This window comes from Bos javanicus, chromosome 19 (assembly GCF_032452875.1).
Source record: "Bos javanicus breed banteng chromosome 19, ARS-OSU_banteng_1.0, whole genome shotgun sequence".
NCBI classification, from domain to species: domain Eukaryota; kingdom Metazoa; phylum Chordata; class Mammalia; order Artiodactyla; family Bovidae; genus Bos; species Bos javanicus.
In genome coordinates, this window is record NC_083886.1 from 47023636 (window position 1) to 47045404 (window position 21769).

The following is a 21769-nucleotide window of genomic DNA, read 5'->3' on the forward strand; positions in this document are numbered from 1 at the left end:
ACCTAGGCTTAAAACTCTGCCCAGCTCCTTTATAAAATAGAAATAATAGTAGACTCCAACTAACACACTGGGGCGTTTTGGTCACACATGTCAAGTCCTTGATATATTTCCTGACAAATTTCACGTGTTCAGTAGATGTTAGTTTTCCAGATTATGTACCATTAGGTACAACTATTTACGGGCATTAGTGAAACAAGATGGCATTGGGGGCTGAGTTATCGACTGGATTTCTCAGGAAGTGAGGACTCTGGTTCTGTGCGTCTGAAGGAAGGTGCAGGTGGCTAGTATTTTCCCCAACTGTTGAAAATCTGTTCAAAATCAAGGCGACTGTTTAGCTTCAGACTGAACAGGAAATCTTCCTTATGCCTAATTTCGGTGCCGATGACTGGACGTTTCCCACACAGAAGTCCGCCTCAAGCTAGTTTCTACTTTTAGCTCAACCCGGGCAAATTTCCTTAAATATCTCTGTGAGCGTGGTCCCGCCCACATGCCCCACCCAGTTGGTCTGAATGCTCCCGGGGTTAATTCAATCCGTGGAATTTTTTCGAGCTGATTGGCGGAGCAAATCGGAAATCTTTTTGCTTTTTTGATTGGTCGCACGCAGCCTTGGGGCGGGGCACATGGGCGTGTCTCGCCGGGACGCGGTGAGCTGTCATTGGAAGATGAAACCGGCATTTCCAGAGCTTCGTGCCGTCGCCTAGGTCGCAAGGGGCGGGCCTCCTCCCTCCCAGGCTTTTATTGTCCTTTACATTGGCCAGACTTGTTGTCACTCATGGAACCTGGAACTCATTGGTACAAAAGCTCCAAGAAGCGGTGGGTGATTGGTTGGCTACTGTTCCCGCCCCGATCCTGTCGCCATTTTACATAGGGGCTCAGAAACCTTAAAGGGAGTGGTATTGGTACCGGTGGTCAGTTGGGCGATTGGTGAGTCGTGGGCTCGGGCGAGAGGGCTGTGGCACTCAAGGGCTGGGTGGGTTCTCGCAGCTTCAGAGAAAGGGAGGCTGGAGAGCAGCGGGTTGCCTGCAGAAACGGGTGGGTCTCCCTGTCTCTTCGCACTCTGTAGGGCAGGGGCTGGGGGACTCTAGAGGCTTGGCTAGTCCGCTATGGGGTTTGGGGGGTCGTGGTGAGGAGGCGCCTTCGCTTTCTCGAGGGCCCGCAGGTCGAGAGGAAGCGGCCTAGCAGCTGGGCAGAAAGGACACTCGGGCGCGTTCCCCGGGGGGACCCAGCGCGCGTGCCCGCCGGCTGCGCACGCCCACTTGGTCACCCGCGCTGGTTCGCGTCCTGGAGATCTCCCCGCAGTTCTCCCTGATGGACAGTTGGTGCTTGTGTTAGAGGAAGGCGAGAGTGCCAGAGAGGCGCCGGGGTCGGCGGCGTCTTCCAGAGGGTCTCTAGCAGCCCAGCGGGCTTTGGGCGTCTGAAGCTAGGATGTGTACTGTGCTGTTGGGAGGAGGAATCGAGTGTTTGCTTCATAGGACATCTTAAATGTACCTCCCCTTCAGCAAAATGTTCCTCACGGTTTTTCTCATCTGTGAGATTTGTCTTTTTCTCTAAAACAAAGACAAGGAATCTTTAACTTTGTCGCCCACAGGATTTTGAGTGCTGCAATGCATTGGACTTCTGTATGCTTTCTGTATGGCCTCCTATGAATAACTAAAGCATTTATTATCATTCTTTGGTTGTAGCAGCTTCCCTGTATCTAATTTTTGTTCAGGTTAAATGCTCTGCTCCTTTTCTCATGTCTTAGGATTAAATGTGTGCTTGGACATCATCCATGAAGTTTAGCAACTGTAGGACACGACTAAATTTCAGAGGTGGGGCTTCTGGAATTTGGTGACCTCACCTCTAAGGTCCCTAGGGAACTGATGAATGGGAGATGGACTGTCCTTGTTCCCTCTCACCTCTGCTCTGCCAAGGAGTAAAATTTCCCCATAATTAGCAGTTTAAAGGGAAACAGGATTTTTTATTTTTCTTTGAAGAATCTTTGTAGACTTCAGTAACAAGGTTAGAGTTGTAGTCAGTACTACTTTTTAGTGGAGGATAATTGCTCTACAGTATTGGACAGTACTACTTTTAAGTCTGTAATTAGAATGTCAAGCCCACACTTCAAATAGGCTGATCTGTTGAGATTAAAGATGTAAATTTCTGCAAAGCTAATCTGAACAACAAATTTGTCTTGACTGTTGCCTTCCTTTATAGAGTCTCTCATGTATTCTACTGAAAAATAAAATATTGAACATTTTTACAGTTATATGTCAATATGTTGTTGTTCAGTAGCTAGGTCATGCCTTGATTCTTTTTGAACCCAGGGACTGCAGCACGCTAGGCTTCCCTGTCTTTCAGTGTCTCCCAGAGTTTGCTCAAACTCATGTCCACTGAGTCCCTGATGCCATCCAACCATCTCATGCTCTGTTGCCCCCTTCTCCTCCTGCCCTCAATCTTTCCCAGCATCAGGGTCTTTTCCAACCAGTCACCTCTTTGCATCAGGTGGCTAAAGTATTGGAACTTCAACTTCAGCATCAGTCCTTCCTTTGAATAACCAGGGTTGATTATTGCAATTATCTTTGGAGGAGTGATAATTGGGAAGATGCACAAGGAGATCTGGGTCGATGATAATCATCTTTTTTTGATTTGGTTCATGACATTTCACTGAACTCTATGTTATCATGTATGTTTATATCTATGTAAATTATGTTTCAAAAGCTAATAATTAACAGTAAGGTGATCCTGTTGGTGGGAATATAAATTGCTACAGCCACTATGAAGAACAGTATGGAGGTTCCTTAAAAAACTAAAAACAAAGCTACCATATGATCTAGTAATCCTACTGCTGGGCATATACCCTGAGAAAACCGTAATTGAAAAAGACACATCTTCCCTCGATGTTCATTGCAGCCCTGTTTACAATAGCTAGGACGTGGAAGCAACCTAAATGTCCATTGACAGATGAATAGATAAAGAAGCTATGGTACATGTATACAATGGAATATCACTCAGCCATAAAAGTGAACGAAATTGGGTCATTTCTAGTGATATGGATGGACCTGGAGTGTTATACAGAGTGATGTAAGTCAGAAGGAGCAAAAAAACAAATATTGGAAAAAAAAAAGACAAATATTGTAAATTAATGCATATATGTCGAATCTAGAAAAATGGTGCAGATGAATCTGTTTGCAGGGCAGGAATAGAGACACAGATTTAGAGAATGGACATGCACATGGGGAAGGGGAGGGTAGAGCCAGTTGGGAGGCTGAAATGACATATGTACCATGTGTAAGATAGCTAGCTAGTGGGAAATTGCTGTAAAGCACAGGGAGCTTAGCTTGGTGCTGTGTGATGATGGAGAGGGATGGGATGGGGGATGGAGGGAGGCCCTAGAGGAGGGAATATATATGTACAGCAGGAACTAATGCAACATTGTAAAGCTACTATACTCTACTAAAAAAAGAAAATGTAATTTTTTAAAAAGTGAGGCGATGGTCAACACTGGGTGCTGTGGCCTCTCCCCCAGTCTTTACCTGATTAATTTCTTTGTTAGCCATGCAGTTTCCCAGTGCTGTTATTTCCTCACCTCTGAAATTTTTTAGGTTCTTTTTTGGGTCTTGATACTGTCTACTGGCCAAAGGCAACTATTAGATTTCTAAGAGGTGTTGATATCTAACCTGCCTTAACGAGTTTGCTTCACTGTGTGTAGAATAGACTGGTTCTCTGCTTCATAAGTTCTCATTTCAGAAGTATTAGTTGTATCTGTGGTGGCATTGCTTCCATACTTAGGGTGACAAAAGCCTGCCACCATTGAGACTGGGCTTCCCGTACCCCACTTGGATGCTGCAGTGGAAAAGTGAATTTTTTGGCAAGGCATCAAACGGCTTAGTTGAGTTTCCCCTATGAAACCAAGATACTCAGCTCCTTCCTAGCCAAACTATACTTGAAATTGTTGGAGTTTTGCTAGGAGCCACCTCCAGTGGAGGCTCGTATTTCGTGTGTATGTCTTGTATTTGTGTGTCCATATCTCTGCAAAGAACCATTCCTTGACTTGCCTTTCTTTTCCTTCAGGTCACAGAATTCAGTAACAATGGGGAACGTTTTTGAAAAATTGTTTAAAAGTCTCTTTGGGAAAAAGGAGATGCGGATTCTTATGGTGGGTTTGGATGCCGCTGGAAAAACCACCATCTTGTACAAACTGAAGCTGGGAGAGATTGTGACTACCATCCCCACGATAGGTATGTTAACGGCCTGAGACAGGACCAGTGTTCACTGCAGTATGTTGTGCTTTTACAAGCTTCTTGTGTTGCTGAATTCTTACTTTAGAGAATCTTGTCCGCCTCATAAACTTCTTGAGACCAAAACCGGGTAATATACGATTTCCTAATTGCTTCCTGGTATCTCTGGCACATTGCTAGGTTTATAGGAGAGTCATACAAACAGATTTAGGTGGAACAAATTTAACCCTGTCGACTTGCCAAAAAAAAAAAAAAAAAGGAAAAGATAATGATGATTAAAATCAATCTTTCTTCCAGGAGCCTTTCCAAGTGGAAGCGTCTCTCCACGCCAAGTATGTTCCTGGCATTTAAAGACGTAGTGTGGAAAAAAGAGAAGGACATGGCATGGTTTTTTTTTTCTCCTTCACTTTGGCTCACACCAGCTACTTGAGGTGGTGGTCCACTGATGAATCTGATTTGTTCCATTGCTGGAGGACAATCTGACGGTGTAGTTATTCCTGCAAACCAGCTCTGTGTTTTGTCGGCCATTTACAGCTTTTGCAAAGGCAGTTTTGGCAGAACTTAGTCTGTGCCTCCTGAGCTGCCTCTAAATCCAAACTCCTGAGTGAGAGTGGGCTCCCCAGGGGGGCATGTGAATGTCATTAGTGTTCTGAAAGTTGGATTAGGCACAGGAACCAACTGAGCAACTTCAGAGATTGCAACATTTAAATGAGGAGGAAACCAAACAGAGAAAATGCTCATACCCATAGCTGTAAAAAATGTTATTAGTCCAAAAAGAAAACAGGATAATTACTTGTTTTTCTCCTTTCATAAAAATAATTCATCCTTCTGTAATGTCATACATACAGAAAAAATTTAAACAAATGTTAAAAAAAAAAAACAAAACACCTGTGATTTGGGTGAATATCTTTTTTTTTTTTTTAATTTATTTTTGGCTGCACTGGGTCTTCATTGCTGAGCACATTCTAGTTGCAACAAGCGGGGACTGCTCTCTGGTTGTGGTGCTCGGACTTACTACAGCGGCTTCTCTTGTCTCGGAGCACGGGCTCTGGAGCATGGGCTTCATAGTTGTGGCACGTGGGCTTAGTTGCTCCAAGGCATGTGGGATCGTCCCAGACCAAGGAACAAACCCATGACCCTTGCATTGGCAGGTGGAGTCTTAACCTCTAGACCACTGAAAGTTTGCTACTGTAAGCCGTGTGTTATGCCAGGATTCCTGACCTCCAGAGGAGAGGATTTCAATCCGGGATCAGAGACAAGGCTTGACTACTTGGAGCCTTTGTGTAGCAAAGTTTCATTAAGGTATAACAGAGACAGGGAAAGCTTCTGACATAGATATCAGAAGGGGTCAGAAAGAGTGCCCCCTTGCTAGTTTTTAGCAAGGCATTTTATGTCTGTTGGCAAGCTTCTAATCAGATAAGAGAGACACCTCAAAGCTGAGGGAGTTTCACCAGGCCCCTGTCCCACAGTATGCATATTTGAGATAGAATGGCAAAAGGTATGTCATCCCCAATCATAAATAACTGACATGAATACTGGTTTGTTGAGCCATTATCAACCCAAGGTTTGAGAAAAGAAAAAAAAGGTTAGTCTTAGGCAGAACCAGTTTCATCAACAGAGAAGGAAAAAAAACGTCTGCCACTTGCAGTTTATTTCCTCCTGCCGCACGGGAACCTCTGGCCTCCCTACCTGTTACCCTCTCACCAGGGAAGTCCTGGTGAATATCTCTGTGAAGTCATATGCGTGCTGTTTTCCAGCTTCCTCTGCATTACACAGCATCTTTGGTTCTCTTTTATGTCTTTACCTCTCTGTGGAATGCTTTCCTACCTTCTTCCTTACCACACCCACAACCGCCACCCCCCTCCCGCCCACCACGACCCCACCGCTTATGTAGCTAAATGTCAGCTTATTCTTTCAGTCTCAGTTTAAGCAGCATTTCTCAGGGATCCCTTTTCTGGTCCCTTGGATGGTTTTCCCCTGTTGTAAGTTTCCATAGCAACCTGAACTTCTGAGTAACTCTCAGCACATTTGTCATTGCTCACTCACTGCCTCTCTTCCAAAAGTGTAAATAAGAGCAGGAATCATGTCTGCCTTGCTCACCACTGTTCTCAAGTGCCTAGCAAATTGCCTGGCACATGGTGGATGTCCGGTAAACATTGGGTGAATGGATTGAATACCGGTCTTGTGGTCCATCATTGAACTAATGGCCCCCAATGAATCATGCCCCTCAGTAGCCACAGCCTTCACAGTCCCCTTCCACAGTGATACTGGGCATGGCCATATGACATGCTTTGGCCAAGGGCACATCAGCAAATGTGATTCACACAGAGATTGGATAAGAGCTTGTGCCTTGGGGTTTGCCCTTTTGGAACACTACCACCACCACATGAGGGAGCTCAGTGCTCCTTGAAAATAAAAAGATCACCTGGAGAAGAGAAGTCCAGCCTGCCCCCCAGAGGACTCTGCAAGAGGAAGCCCAGGCAACCTACTGAATTGGGGAGGGGGGAGAATCATTGTTCTAAGCCGTGTTCTAAATAAATCATTGTTCTAAATAATAACCAATACAGATCAACCTCCAGTTTTAGTAACTAGATAGTATGTGGCTCTGTGTTTAACAAATTTCCACTGATGGATGATTAGGTTATGTGCAACAGTTCTCTGTAAACGATCCTGATCATTCGAAGACCAGTCAAACATGGCTGAGCTCACTAAGGAGTTTGAAAAGGTACAGCCAGAGAAACATAAGGAAAATGGGAAGCCAGGGAAGAGTTTCAAGGAGGGAATGAACAGTAGTGTCAGATATAAAATCAACTTATGTAAGCACTGGAGAGCTGTTGATGGATTTCTCAACCTTGCTGACCTCAGTGAAACCATAAAGCATGGTGAAGCAGAACTAAGGTGTAACGGCTGAGAGGTAACAAAGTTTGACTTTAAAAGGGAGAAAGGGGTGGTTGCAGGTGATGACGTGGAGTCAAGGAAGGGTTTCTTTGAAGAATGTACTTTTACATCCTAAGCCTGCTGAGGAGAACAGGTTGAAGATTTCATATGGGGCAGAGAAGAGCAATAGTAGAAGGTTCCAGACAGCACGGGTGGACCAGATCCAGCACATGGGTGGATGGAATCAGCATTAGCTGCTTCCTTGTTCCAAGAGGGAGGGAGAGAAGTGTGGATGAAGCGGTAAGTGGGTTTCTGTGGTGTGTGGTGGCAGGCAGAAAGCAGCCCTATCGATGGCTTCTGTTTGCTCTGAAGTCTGCTGGGAGAGGGAGAGGAGGCATCAGGTGGGAGACACCTGTCAAGATGCACAGAGAGCAAGCTGACTTAAGACGGTGTGTTGTGTAAGCTGTAGATCTTTGACTGGCAAGCTGCTTCATAAAGGAAAAATACTGTCCAAATGTTAGCTGAAGTTATTTTGAATTGTTGAACCAGCAAAAGTCTGCATTAAACACTTTCCCCATCTTCCCCGTGTAGGTTTCAACGTGGAGACAGTAGAATATAAAAACATCAGCTTCACAGTCTGGGATGTCGGCGGCCAGGACAAAATCAGACCTCTGTGGCGACATTATTTCCAGAACACACAAGGTAGAGATTATCCAGTTTCTTGCCTTGCAACCATTTCTGTTAAACGCACCTAAAGATGGGTACTTGAAGCAAAACCTTGGGGCAGTCTGCTCTATCTGGACTTTCAGTCATTCCTTCTCTTTCGATGACCCACTTAAATTTACTGGGGGGTTTTTTTTTTGAGAAGTGGTCCCTGCTTTCTTTGGAAAAATACTTGGGCTTTAATGCTTTACACAGGTGTCTCCTCTTAATCCAGAACAGTTATAAAATGGTTGTCCTGACGAGTTCCATCTTTTGGTTAATTGAAAGTGCCTTAGATGAAGTACCAATTTTTAAAGGATTTGAATTCTGTAAACTCCTTAAAGCCAGTTGAGCATATCTGAAAAATCATGCCTAAGGAGAGAAAGAGATAGACAGTGATGGTTGGAACCCCCAAACCCAGCATCCTGTGTGGCCATAGTCCCTCCCAGCTTCCCTGTTATCCCACAAGTACATGAACAGGCATGAATATCAATGCCTTGTTTCCTTATTACTGGATTTTTAAACGTTGGAGTTTTAATGTGTCCCATGCCAGTCTCTCTGAGTTTTTCCATTGATTATATTTTGGATAACCTTATAGATATTGCCTATCCAGAGATCCATAAGCTGTTCAGATAGTTTTTACACCCTCATTCTCAAACCATCTGGCATCCACATACTCATTTCAGAATTTACTTGGAGTCTTTTCATTTTGAAAATTCTACTACTGATGGTGGGTGTTTTCAGTGCATATGTTTCATAGTAATGACCCATATTTGTTGGTCTTTTCAGTCCAAATACCCAGGTCGACCACCCCTTTATATTGTATATCATTATTTTAGTGATGGCCTTTAACACTTAAGTCTGTTTGTAGTTATTGTCTCAACCTGTAGATTTAGAACATCTTTCCTCAGAATAGTGCATTTATCTTTTCTTTTTTCACTTTTGTTAGTGGGAAGTTGAAAATAAAAAACAAAGAAGATACATAACACATCCCCATGTACCCATTACACCCAGCTTCAAAAGTTATCAGCATTTTGCCCAGAGTGCGTGATAGCAAATGATGTCTCTTACTCATCGTCCTTCAGTGTTTATTTTAAACTGATAAAAGTTTTTGATTTCAATATTTATTTGGCTGAGCCAGGTCTTCCTGTGGCCCACAGGATCTTCAGTTGCAGCATGCAAACTGTTAATTGTGGCACATGGGATCTAGTTCCATGACCAGGGATCAAACCCAGTCCCCCTGCATTGGGAGCATGGAATCTTAGCTACTGACCCACCATAGAAGTCCCTAAAGCTTTTTTAAAAAAACTTAATCTCCATGCATTATCCCACTTCCAAAATTAATATCCTTTCTTTACTGTCTGGTACCCAGCTCTTGGGGGATTCCCTGGTGGCTCAGACAGTAAAGAGTCTGGTCTGCCTGCAACGCAGGAGATCAGGATTCAATCCCTGGGTCGGGAAGATTCTGCTAGAGAAGGAAATGGCAACCCACGCCAGTATTCTTGCCTGGAAAATCCCATGGGTGGAGGAGCCTGGCGGGCTGTAGTCCATGGGGTCACAGAGGGACACGCCTGAGCGACTTCACTTTTACCCAGTCCTTGTTCAGGTTTCTCCAGTTCACATATGACTTGTTTGCATCGGGAATCAAAGTTTACACATTGCATTTCATTGTCATATCTCTTTAGTCTCTTATTCTACAGCAGTTTATCCCTCCACTGTTTTCTGTCTTTCCATCTGCATTTATTAGCTGAAATCCTTCTAAATAAAGAATTCTTTTATCAAATATTTGGTTTCTCTGAAATATAGTTTATATAAGAAAGGCAGAAAAAAGATATAATTCTTTCCCTTTATTGATTTTCGGAGAAACAGTTTGATGACCGTAGCAGCCTTCCATGATGTTAGTGTTAGTCAGTAGTGTCCAAGTCTTTGTGACTACGTGGTCTGTGGCCTGCCAAGCTCCTCTGTGCATGGAATTCTCCAGGCATGGAATTCTTCCCTGATGACGCTTAGATTTTTATGTTTTACACTTCAATCTGTTGCAGACGGTATACGTTTTGACACTTAGTTGTTGCTGTTGAATCACTGAATTGTGTCCAACTCTTCTGCAACCCCCATGGACTGTAGCCTGCCAGGCTTCTTTATCCGTGAGATTTCCCAGGCAAGAATACTGAAGCGGTTTGCCTCTCTCCAGGGGATCTTCCTGACCTAGGGATTGAACCCATGGTTCAACCCCTGACCTAGGGACTGAACCTACGTTGGCAGGCAGGTTCTTTACTACTGAGCCACCTGGGAAGCCCACTCAGTGTACTGATTCAAATGTTAATCTCATCCAGAAACACACTCACAGACACACCCAGAATACCGTTTGACCAAATGTCTGGGCACCCTGTGGCCCAGTCCAGTGGACACATAAAATTAACTATCCAGAGTCCAAAATACTAGAGGTTTCATGTCCTCATTCTCTGAAGGGTTCCCTTCTCCCACCCTTTTAAAAGTTGTCACACTCAGTCAACAAGTAGAAATGCCTTTTTATTTTCAGTCTTCTATTTATAGCAAGTCTAATTTTATTGAGTTTCAATAGCCATTGCTTTGATGGTAGGGAACTGGCTATATTCTAGGACCTTCGAGTGGGTGGTTTGGACTCTTGATGAAATAAGCAAATGGGGCCTCTTTGAAGAATGGATTTTCTGTTTGAGTTGGTGAGTTCAAACATTGCAGCCACTAGTAATCTTAGATGTTGCCCTTATTTTTCCTGCACCTTTGCAAGAGACAGGCTCACTTTTTTATTTTAAATTTTCTTCTCCATCAGTATGTTGAGCAGAACAGACTTAATGATAGCTTAGCTCTCAATTAAGATAGTTAAGTAGGTGTAGATTGGAATGTGAACTATTTATGGGATTTCTTAGTTGATTTATCACGTGTGCTCAGTCGCTCAGTTGTGTCCAACTCTGTGACCCCGTGGACTGTAGCCCACCAGCTTCCTTGTCCATGGTAATCCCCAGGCAAGAATGCTGGAGTGGGTTGCCATTTCCTGCTCCAGGGGATCTTCCGACACAGGGATTGAACCCGTGTTGCTTGTGTCTCCTGCATTGGCAGGTGGATTTTCTTAGAGAAGGCATAAAATAGTGCATTCGATAGGCCATTAGTTGTGATGTGGAAAGATTTTTCTCCTTGATTTAGGTTCAGGTATTTGAATTTGCTAAATAGCAATGTATTTATATGGTTTAAAATTTAAAGAAGTGAAAATACACAGTGCAGAGTCACCACCTCATTCCTGCCCCCAAACCACCCGGTTCCTCTTCCCATTTTTATTTCTTGTTTATCTGTCCAAAGATATTTTATGCGTATACAGCCAGTTGTGGATACATATTTCTACCCACTTCTAAAAACAAATCACAGCACACTATTCATTGGTAATTTTACCTTTTTTTAGGTTTTCTTAGTTCAGATGTGTAGTGAGTCTGGTGCTGGTTCTTTTGTTTCTCACACAAGGATCTAAATAAAAAGAATATAAAATGGGACCTAATATTTATAAACCTTTATTTTTTATTGGGAATGGCCAATGAATCATATGTCAGCTTCTCCCCTGTCGGTTTTGCATGGGAGACTAAGGGTCTCCTAAGAATTCAGTAAAACCGCCTTTGCTCAGCTGTGATCGGAGTCCAGAGACTTACTGGCAGCCTATCAAGTCTTTGAGGGGAGTTTTGAACATTCTGCATTTTTTGGGTCTGATGTGATGTAACGGACATGACTTTGACTCTCATGTAAGCCCCAGACAGAAGCTGTGGGCACTCCCGTCTGCTGGAATGGGCTGTTCCGGGCAGCTGGTCAGGCAGCTGTTGGGTGGGCCTGGGAAGCGTGGGGGTGTCAGGGGTTGGGGAAGGGGTGTGTGGAAAGGGCCGAGGGCCAGCACAAGTTTTCCCTCCTAGACACAGTGGTGAGGTCTCAGTGTGAAAAGGAACCCGGAGGTCATCTCATTCCACTACCCTTTTCCCACCAGCAGAGTCCCTTCTGTGGGCTCCTGCAAGTGGCCACTGAAGCTGCTCACAAGTATCTCCAGTGAGGGGCAGGCCTCTTGAGGCAGCCCACGGCACCTGCAGTTCTGTTAACTCTTTTTTTTTTTAACTTTTTTAATTTTTAAAAATTTATTTACTTCTTTGGCTGCATCAGGTCTTAGTTGTCGCTTACGGGATCTTCGTTACGTCACGTGGGTCTTTCATTCTCTCTAGTCATGCCGCGAGGGCTTCGTTGCTCCGTGGCGTGTGGGATCTTAGTTCCTCAACCAGGGATTGAACCTGAGTCCCCTGCATTGCAAGGCAGATTCTTCACCGCTAGACCACTAGGCAAGTCCCCTGTTGGCTCTTTATCACCTCAACCTCCTGGAGTTGTACCCACTGATCTTCCATCTACTTCCAACAAGTTGAACCTGTCTATGTCATAGCTTTTAGATACTTGAAGACAGCCATCAGTCCCCTCGGTGAGTCTTTGCTCTAGGCAAAGTACTCCCAGTTATATAAATTGTTTTTCGTATGACATAGTATCTAATTCCTTTGCCGTCCTCGTCAGTCTTTACCCTTCCAATTCGTCTGTGTCTTAGAGTGTGGGGTCAGCACCGACCACGTAACACACCCAGGATGTTCTGACTGGTGCACTGTAGCCTAGGCTTTTTTTGCCCATATTTTAGAGACTGAGCTGCTCTCTCTTCTGTTGATACAGCCTAGGGTCACTATTATTAAATGGTTCTTCTGGCAGCCACTTCCTGTTTTTGTCTGCCAAAGAGCTTATTGTCAGCTAACCACCCGGTTCTTACCGCCATTAATGTCACATGGATCACTGCTCAGAGCGTCTTCCCCTTCCTATATGTGGATTGTGTGCTGAGTTCCTCCTGGGCACCGCCTGTAGAGACCCCGTGGCCCCAGCTCTTCCACCAGCCAGTGTGGCAGTGACCAGGTCTGTGCAGGCTTCAGCCACCTTTGCTTAGATATGATGCGGCAGTCCCGTTCTTTGACCCATCTCTTGCTTCCTGGGATTTCTCTGGGCTGTAGTGTGGGATGCTGCAAAGATTTCTGACACCAGTTGCCTGGGGTTGGGCCATACTTTACAGGTTAAGGGCAGAAGACGCCCTCACTGCAGACGCCAGCTGCAAATTCAGGGCTCCCCAGACCACCCTCACTTTATTTCAGCTGTTCACAAATATGGCAGTTCCCAGGACACCACTGAGCGACTTCACTTTCACTTTTCACTTTCATGCATTGGAGAAGGAAATGGCAACCCACTCCAGTGTTCTTGCCTGGAGAATCCCAGGGACGGGGGAGCCTGGTGGGGTCGCACAGAGTCGGACACGACTGAAGTGACTTAGCAGCAGCAGCAGCAGCAGTGTCCCTTAGGTTCTTTTTTTTGTTTGTTAATTGGCTGCACCAGGTCTTAGTTTCGGCATGTGGGATCTAGTTCCCAGACCAGGATCGAAACCAGGCCCCCTGCATTGGAAGCCCGGAGTCTTAACTACCCAGGGAAGTCCCCCTTCAGATTCGGTCTTCATTAAAACAACTCGCAGGACTCAGATCGCTACACTTAGAGCTCCAGTTTTATTACATAGCAGAAGGATACAGATGAACCAGCCAAAGGAAGAGATGGATGTGGGGGGCGCACAAGGTTCACAGGGCTTGTGTCTCCTCTTCCCGTGGGGTCAGGGCTGTTACCCTGTGGCCCATAGAGGTGCCACATACACAGAGCGTTGCCAACCAGGGAAGACTGTCTGAACGTGGATGTTCGTAGATTTTTATTGGGTCTTTATTGTGTAGGCATGATGTAGAAATGAAGTAACTAAACATGAGCCTAACCTTTTCTCTCTTTATTCTTTTAAACACTTTTATTGGCATGTAGTTGCTTCACAACCTTGTATTAGTTTTTGCTGTACAGCAAAATGTGTACATAGACTTGCATCCCCTCCCTTCTGGACTTCCTTCCGTTCGGGTGACCGCAGTGCATTAAGTAGTTGGCTGCGCTATAGAGTAGGTTCTCGATAGTTCTCTCCTTTATACATAGTATCAGTAGTGTGTATGTGTCAACCCCCACCTCCCAATTCCTGCCCCTTCTCCCGCCTTGGTATCTATATATTTGTTTTTTATATCTGTGTGTCTATGTCTGCCTTGCCAGTAGGATCATCTATACCATTTTTCTAAATTCCACATATATACATTAATGTACAGTATTTGTTTTTCTTTCTGACTTACTTCATTCTATATGACAACCTCCAGGTCCATGTTTCTACAAATGAGCCCATTTTATTCCTTTTTATGGCTGAGTAATATTCCATTGTATGTATATATCGCATCTTCTTTATCCCTTTCTGGGTTAATGAGCATTTAGGCTGTTTCCATGTCCTGGCTATTGTAAATAGTGCTGCAGTCAACATTGGGGTACGTGTGTCTTAAATTACGGTTTTCCCTGGGTATATGCCCAGTAGTGAGATTGCTGGGTCATATCGTAGTTCTGTTTTTAGTTTTTTAAGGAATCTCCATGCTGTTTTCCATAGTGGCTGTATTCTCTGTCTACTCTTGTTACTGTTGATCTGTTGAGGGGCCATGGTGCCTCTGAAAAAGGCTGGTGGGGTGTCCAGCAGGCTCCCCAACTCTGGAGATTCTATATATGCTTCCGTATTGATTGCTTTCGGTGAAGCCACACATGTAAGCAGGCAGAGGCTGTCAGGACGTGTGAACAGCTACCCTCCCCAGGTTCAGATTACTAACACGCTGCTGCTTTCCATCCAGGTCTGATTTTCGTGGTCGACAGTAATGACAGAGAGCGGGTCAATGAAGCCCGAGAAGAACTAACCAGAATGTTAGCTGAAGACGAGCTCAGAGATGCGGTCTTATTGGTGTTTGTAAATAAACAGGTATGTCACTAGCTGTCTGAATCCTGGGACTGAAAAGTAGTACCAGCTGCTCGCTTTAAAAATAGAGATATTTAATTAGCTGCCTGCCTCCCTCTCGCCAGTCCCACCCATAACCTTCCCCTTCACCTCCTTTTTAGTTTTGATCTTACATTCGTTCACTCGCTCAGCAAACATCCACTGAGCATTCACTAAGATCCAGGCATTGTTTGGGGTATTGGTGATTCAGCAGTGAACCAGACAGAAATCCCTGAGTTCATGGAGTTTGCATTCCTACTGGGTAGAGCGTCAGTCAGTAACAGATATGTCCTATGTCTGGGGGGGAGTCAAGGGAGAAGGGGCAGGTGTGGAGAAGGATCAAAGAGCCCCTCTGATAAGAGGACGTCTGATCAGATGACACCTAGCTGCCATATAGCACAGGGAGCTGAGCTCAGGTCAGCACTCTGTGATGACTTAGGAAGGTGGAGTGGGGTGGGGGTGGGGTGGGAGGGAGGGCATATATGTATACATACAGCTGATTCATATCATTGTACAGCAGAAACTAACACCACATTGTAAAGCAATTACACTCCATTTAAAAAATAAATAAGCTATAAGCATATGTTGTACAACACAAGGAATACAGCCTATATTTTATAATAAGTATAAATGGAGTATAACTTTTAAAATTGTGAATTATTGTATACCTGTAAGCTATATAATCGGAGAAGGTAATGGCAACCCACTCCAGTGTTCTTGCCTGGAAAATCCTATGGACGGAGGAGCCTGGTAGACTGCAGTCCATGGGGTCACTAAGAGTCAGACATGACTGAGCGACTTCATTTTGACTTTACACTTTCATGCATTGAAGAAGGAAATGGCAACCCACTCCAGTGTTCTTGCCTGGAGAATCCCAGGGACTGGGGAGCCTGGTGGGCTGCCGTCTGTGGGGTCGCACAGAGTCGGACACGACTGAAGCGACTTAGCAGCAGCAAGCTATATAATCGGAGAAGGCAATGGCAACCCACTCCAGTACTCTTGCCTGGAAAATCCCATGGATGGAGGAGCCTGGTAGGCTGCAGTCCATGGGGTCGCTAAGAGTCGGACACGACTGAGCAACTTCACTTTCACTTTTCACTCTTCACTTTCATGCATTAGAGGAGGAAATGGTAACCCACTCCAGTGTTCTTGCCTGGAGAATCCCAGGGATGGCAGGTCCTGGTGGGCTGCTGTCTATGGGGTTGCACAGAGTCAGACACGACTGAAGCGACTTAGCAGCAGCAGCAAGCTATATAATATTGTACATCAACTATATTTTAATAAAAAAAAAAAAGACGACCCCTGAAGGCGCTCAGGAAGGGAGCCAGACTGTCCTAGGAAGAGCAAGGCAGCCAGTGCAGCTGGGGTGGAGTGGTGTGGGGTTGGGGGTCAGCAAAGGGGGAGGTGAAATTGGATGATATGGGGCCAGTCCTTGAGGAAACTCAGCTTCCATGTAAATAACACAAAGCAGTAAAAGTGGGGGTAGGAGGAAGATGTGGAACCATCCAGCCTCAGGACAAGAAGCTGAAGTAAGGGTGGAGAAGAAGGTGGAATCCTGTGGAAGTTGCCAGCCTGAGATAAACAGTCAGGTTTTGATGCATTTCCCCCTACTTTCTCCTTCACGAATACATTCGTTATGTAATTGAGATCTTAGCATTTTGACAGTGTTGCGTCCTGTTTCATCATTTCAGATTTATCAGAGGCATGTTCTCTCATCTAGCTCTTTGTAAGCACTATTTTAAATGGTGGGCGCATCATCATTCACTTGGCCATTACCCCACCGTTAGACTGGATGTCAGTTTGAGGTTCATTAGTGCACGTGGACTTTGATAAAAGAAAACGTTTGTTCTTTTTAATTATAGAACCAGGACACGTTCAGGGTATAGATCCACAGACAACTCACAATATCGAGTGAAACATTCTAGCCCGGCTTTTCAGGATAAAACCATTGTTAAATTCCTTACATCTCTCTCCAGAGCTTATTCTGCATTCTGTTTTGCAACCTGCTTCTTAGCATATCTTTGATGTCCTTCCAAATCATTGTCTAGATCTACTTTGTTCTTTTTTTTTTTTTTGTCCATGCTTCATGGCATGTGGGATCGTATTTCCCTCATCAGGGATCAAAGCCTGTAGCCCCTGCATTGGAAACTTGGAGTCTTAACCACTGGACTGCCAGGAAAGTCCTCAGATCTACCTTGTTCTTTCATGCTAATTTATTAAAATTCGGTTTCAGCTTACTACATGCTAGACACAGTTCTAGGCACTAGGAATACGTCAGAGAACAAGATAGACAGAGATTGCTTCCACGGTAAAACTTGCATTCTAGTTACAGGAGGCAGGTAATAAACATACTAAGTCAGTCAGTTTTGTAATACAGTAAACTTGGGGTGAGGGCTATATTTAAAACAATGAAGCGGGACCATCAGGAGGGGTCACGGGGGCACAAAGACCTTGCAGAGCGTCCTGAGAACTTGGGCTCTTTACACTGAGAGAGACAAAGCTGTCGAAGGGTGTTAATAGAAGGAAGGACTTGATCTGACTTCACAGACTGCCAGGTTGAGGATAGACTTTTCAGGGAGGAAGAGCAGAAGCGAGGAGACCAACTCAGAAGTAATTTCAGTACTCCAAGTGAGAAGCAGTCAGACTCTAAATATGTTTTGCAGGTAGAGCCAATGGTCTTTCCCAGCGTGGAACTGTGAGAGTGGAGAGAAAGAGAGGGAAGGAAAAACTAAGGGCTATTTGAAGGTTTGAGGCCTGAGCTTCTAGGCGGCCAGAGATAAGACTGTGGGTTAAGGGCAGGTGTTGGGGAAGAGCATGGTATTTCATTACGTGGATGGAACATGGCTGAACTGACTTCTGAATATTCTCTTCCAAGGATCTTCCCAATGCTATGAACGCAGCAGAGATAACAGACAAGCTTGGCTTACATTCCCTCCGCCAGAGAAACTGGTACATTCAGGCTACTTGCGCCACCAGTGGAGATGGGCTTTATGAAGGCCTGGACTGGCTCTCCAACCAGCTCAAAAACCAGAAGTGACGGGAGGTGCCGCGCTCCCCGTGCGTCGTGGCAAAGTCAGCTGGCCTCTTGTGTGTGCGTGTGTGCGTGTGAGGAGCCGAGTGTGGGTGTGTGGCGGGCGTGGGAGCAGCTTTCTCACATAGTGCCTTATACACGCTCTAAAGAAACCAGTCTTACATGTTAAGAACAACCAGTGTTACATTTTCTACACTACCTTCCATTTCAGTAGCTTTGATGACCAGTTTTGCAGTTCATGGGGGAGTCCATGGGGGCGTCCCAAGGGCTCCCCCATGCCCGAGAGCCGGACTGGTCTTTGTGACGGGAAAGTTGGGGGAGGGTGGGCTGTGGACTGCCTTCACTTGTGTGATCTTGGCTCAGGCCTGGGGTCTCTGCACACCTGGGGATCCTGTTAGACTCTGGCATCCTTTTGTTAAAAAAAAAAAAAGAAGGCTCAAATTAAAAAGGCCCTTGCTTACCACAGATACAAAGTTCAGATCTGAACTTATTTTCTAGCCCAGAGGTCTTGGTTTAATGTACGTTACTGAGAGAAATCAGTGATCTTATTCTATGAGAAGAAAAAAAAAAAAACCCATAACACTAGACCCTGTAACACTAGAAAATCATTGAATCCTTCCTTCCTTTGACTCTTATTTGCCAAATGGAGACCCTCTGGGGTGGGCACCCAGCGCGTGGCAAGGCTCTTTGCCAGGGATGCCCCGCCACGCCCCAGGCTGGGTTAAGGAGGGGCGATGCCTTCGTGTTCCTCGTCACCTCTCTGAGGCTGCTGCCCAGACTCCTCTGCTCTGCACCGAATGTTCTCCGCCTGAAGCAGGAGCTTGGCTCCCCAGATGGAAGCAGAACCATGTACAGTATGTCAGTCCAACTTGCGGTTTGGGTTAGCTGCTCTTCGTAGAACCACACACCCGGGAGTTCTGAGAGTTTGTGAGAGAATCAAGGGGTTAAATTTGGGCAACGAGACGCCCGGCAGCCAAGTTGGTTGGTGCTAAATTTTGCCATGAAGGATGTCTTATCTAGGCCACTCTCCGTGGCACTGGGACTCCCTCTTCTGGTGGGCAATCATGGAATTTTCCATGCCATGGAATCATGGCAAACGTGGAAACGTGCTCTATGTTATCCTCAAAATAGAGGTAACAACGGCCCGGAAACGAGCTGGGTTTGCTCAGTAGTCTAGAGCTGTTTTGTCCAGACAGCTGTTGTCCAAATTTGTACCTAAGCTCTTCCACTACTACCTTTTAAAGTTGCTTTTTCAAAAAAAAAAAAAACTCTTCGTTTTAAATTACAGAGGAGGAGAGTGTAAAATGAATTTTAACAAAAGTAAACCTTGTTGATAACCACGAAGTTGCTATGACTCGGAAGAAATGTCATGATGTGATCAATGTTAGTGTAATGTTTTTCCTTAAGACATTGACTTTAAAGAATGTTCCTAGCAGCACTGGCAACAAAGTCCAGATTTGATTTTTTAAACCATGCAATTAAGTCCTGAGAAATATTTAGATTGTGCGCCTCGAATTGGCAGGGAGTGTGTCTTACACTTTTGTATTTATGCTTAGTGCGTGTGCCCGGTACCGTGCTGGGCCTCATCAAATACTTGTTGATTGGTTGGACAATAAAGACTTGCTTTGGAAGGAGGAGAGGACAGCCATGTGCTTGCGGATGTCTTTGAGTGTCTTTAAAATTCCTTCCCCTCTCCATCTCAGCAGACTTGCTGTTAAAAACCCCCAGGGCACTTGTACAAGAGGCAAAACATCCCAGGGTGCTGTCTGGGCCCTCCTGCCTTCAGCAGTGCTCCTCATTCTTACCTTCCATGATTCTTGGAAGTACTGAGGTCTTTCTCTGAATCTGGAGCTGATGATTTATGGTTAGTGGATCAGTGGAGGCACTTCAGTGCAGTGCCTTTGAGCAAAGGCTTGGGTCCCTGAAAGCCATATTCACATCCCACCTGTGTCCTCACTCCTGCCTGGCAGCAGGCTTGTCATTCTTTGCCTCCCTATCCCTGAGCCTCCGTTTGCTTAACTGTTAAATGGGCATAATAATGCCTATCTCATAGGGCTGTGAGGATGAAATGTCTCAGACCTTTGTTTTCCTTGCCTGGTGTTTCCCTGAGGATATTTTGATGTCTCAAGTCTGAACAGCAGTGCTGGCCACAAATTGATGAGCATTTTTTTTTTTTTTGGCTGTGCTATGTGGCTTGTGGGATTTTAGTTCCCCAACCAGGAATTGAACCCAGGCCCATGGCAGTGAGAACACAGTCCTAACGACCAGACCTCCAGGAAATTGTCTGATCAGCATTATTTATAGGAGCAGTGAAGTGAGATGGGATAGGGCTATATTTAATCTCTCCCACTCTGTTCACCTTCTAATCCCATTGAATCCCCTGTCCTTTTCTAACTTGGGAAGTGATAATAAGATCACTTGGGATGCTTGTTTAAAAAAGCATGTTGCTATGTCCCACACTTATTTTTTTTTAATTTTCTTATTTTTAGCATATTCAGAGTTGTGTGACCAGCACTACTAATTTTAGACTATGTTCATCACCCCTCAAAGAAAACCTGAATCTATTCCCTAATCCTCCCTTTCCTATGGCCCCTGGCCACCATTATCTACTTTGTGTGTCTGTGGATTCGCCTATTCTGGGCAGGTGTGGGTCCTAGGCAGTTGCTTCCTGAAGCCCTGAGGTGCTGTTGGCTTGAACACAGTATCAGTCCTGAGGCATCAACCTGTAGAGAGGTGAGGCAGAGCCCCAGGGAAGAGACTGCCTCACAGGTCACCCTGAAATTTATTACCTTGAGACGGAAAGGGGTGCTTCTAATAATTATGCAGGGGCACAAGGCATACCCAGGGATGTATGGTTACCCTCTCAGAATGGAGAGAGCTTTGAATCTGGAATCAAAGTCACTGCCCCCCCCTGCCCCGCCCCCAATATCCGCACCTGTAAGGAAGTTCCTGGGCTTACCTGGGAGACAGCTCTGTGTGGGTTCCAAGAATACAGGGGTAATTGGGGGATCCATGAGTCAATTCTATATATGTGATTTGATCTATTTGAAACAATACCTTAACAGAGCTAAGAATATTCACATGTGAGTTGATCGAAGACAGGTGGCTTTTTACTCCTGTGGAGGTCAGTTTCAAGTGACATGAAGCGTAATAACTTGAGAAGACCTGAGTTCTTTATCCACAGGTATCTGGAGGCTGTCAAACAGTACACAGAAAATCTGACAACGTGCTCTGGAGACTTTTTTCCTTTGAAATTTTTGATACTCTTCACCCTTTTTGGCAGCAGCTTTATTGAGATACATTTCCATGAATTCACAGATTTTCTTCAGTCATATCCTATTGTGCAACCATCGCTGCAATCAATTTTATTCACTTATTTGGCTGTGTCAGGTCTTAGTCACAGTACTTGGATCTTTGCTGCTAAGATGTAGTATCTTCTGTTGTGGCCACAGGCTTACGGACTTAGTAGTTGGGGTGCAAGGGCTTAGTTACTCCACAGCATGTGGGATCTTAGTTCCCCAACCAGGGATTGAACCCTTGTCCCCAACATTGCCAGGCAGACTGTTAACCACCGGACAACCAGATCAGATCAGATCAGTCGCTCAGTCATGTCCGACTCTTTGCGACCCCATGAATCGCAGCACGCCAGGCCTTCCTGTCCATCACCAACTCCCGGAGTTCACTGCGGCTCACGTCCATCGAGTCAGTGATGCCATCCGGCCATCTCATCCTCTGTCGTCCCCTTCTCCTCCTGCCCCCAATCCCTCCCAGCATCAGAGTCTTTTCCAATGAGTCAACTCTTCACATGAGGTGGCCAAAGTACTGGAGTTTCAGCTTTAGCATCATTCCTTCCAAAGAAATCCCAGGGCTGATCTCCTTCAGAATGGACTGGTTGGATCTCCTTGCAGTCCAAGGGACTCTCAAGAGTCTTCTCCAACACCACAGTTCAAAAGCATCAATTCTTCGGCTCTCAGCCTTCTTCACAGTCCAACTCTCATATCCATACATGACCACAGGAAAAACCATAGC

At 45.2% G+C, this 21769-nt stretch overlaps 1 protein-coding gene across 1 annotated transcript; it reads left to right on the forward strand.

Annotated features, from left to right (window-relative positions):
- The first annotated feature begins 818 nt into the window (after positions 1-818).
- Positions 819-19375, forward strand: LOC133232594 (ADP-ribosylation factor 2). Its single transcript, XM_061392200.1, has 5 exons — positions 819-924; positions 4054-4220; positions 7689-7799; positions 14570-14694; positions 17585-19375. The coding sequence occupies exons 2-5, from the start codon at positions 4073-4075 to the stop codon at positions 17744-17746; spliced, it is 546 nt and encodes a 181-aa protein (XP_061248184.1). The 5' UTR covers positions 819-924; positions 4054-4072; the 3' UTR covers positions 17747-19375.
- Positions 19376-21769: the final 2394 nt, after the last annotated feature.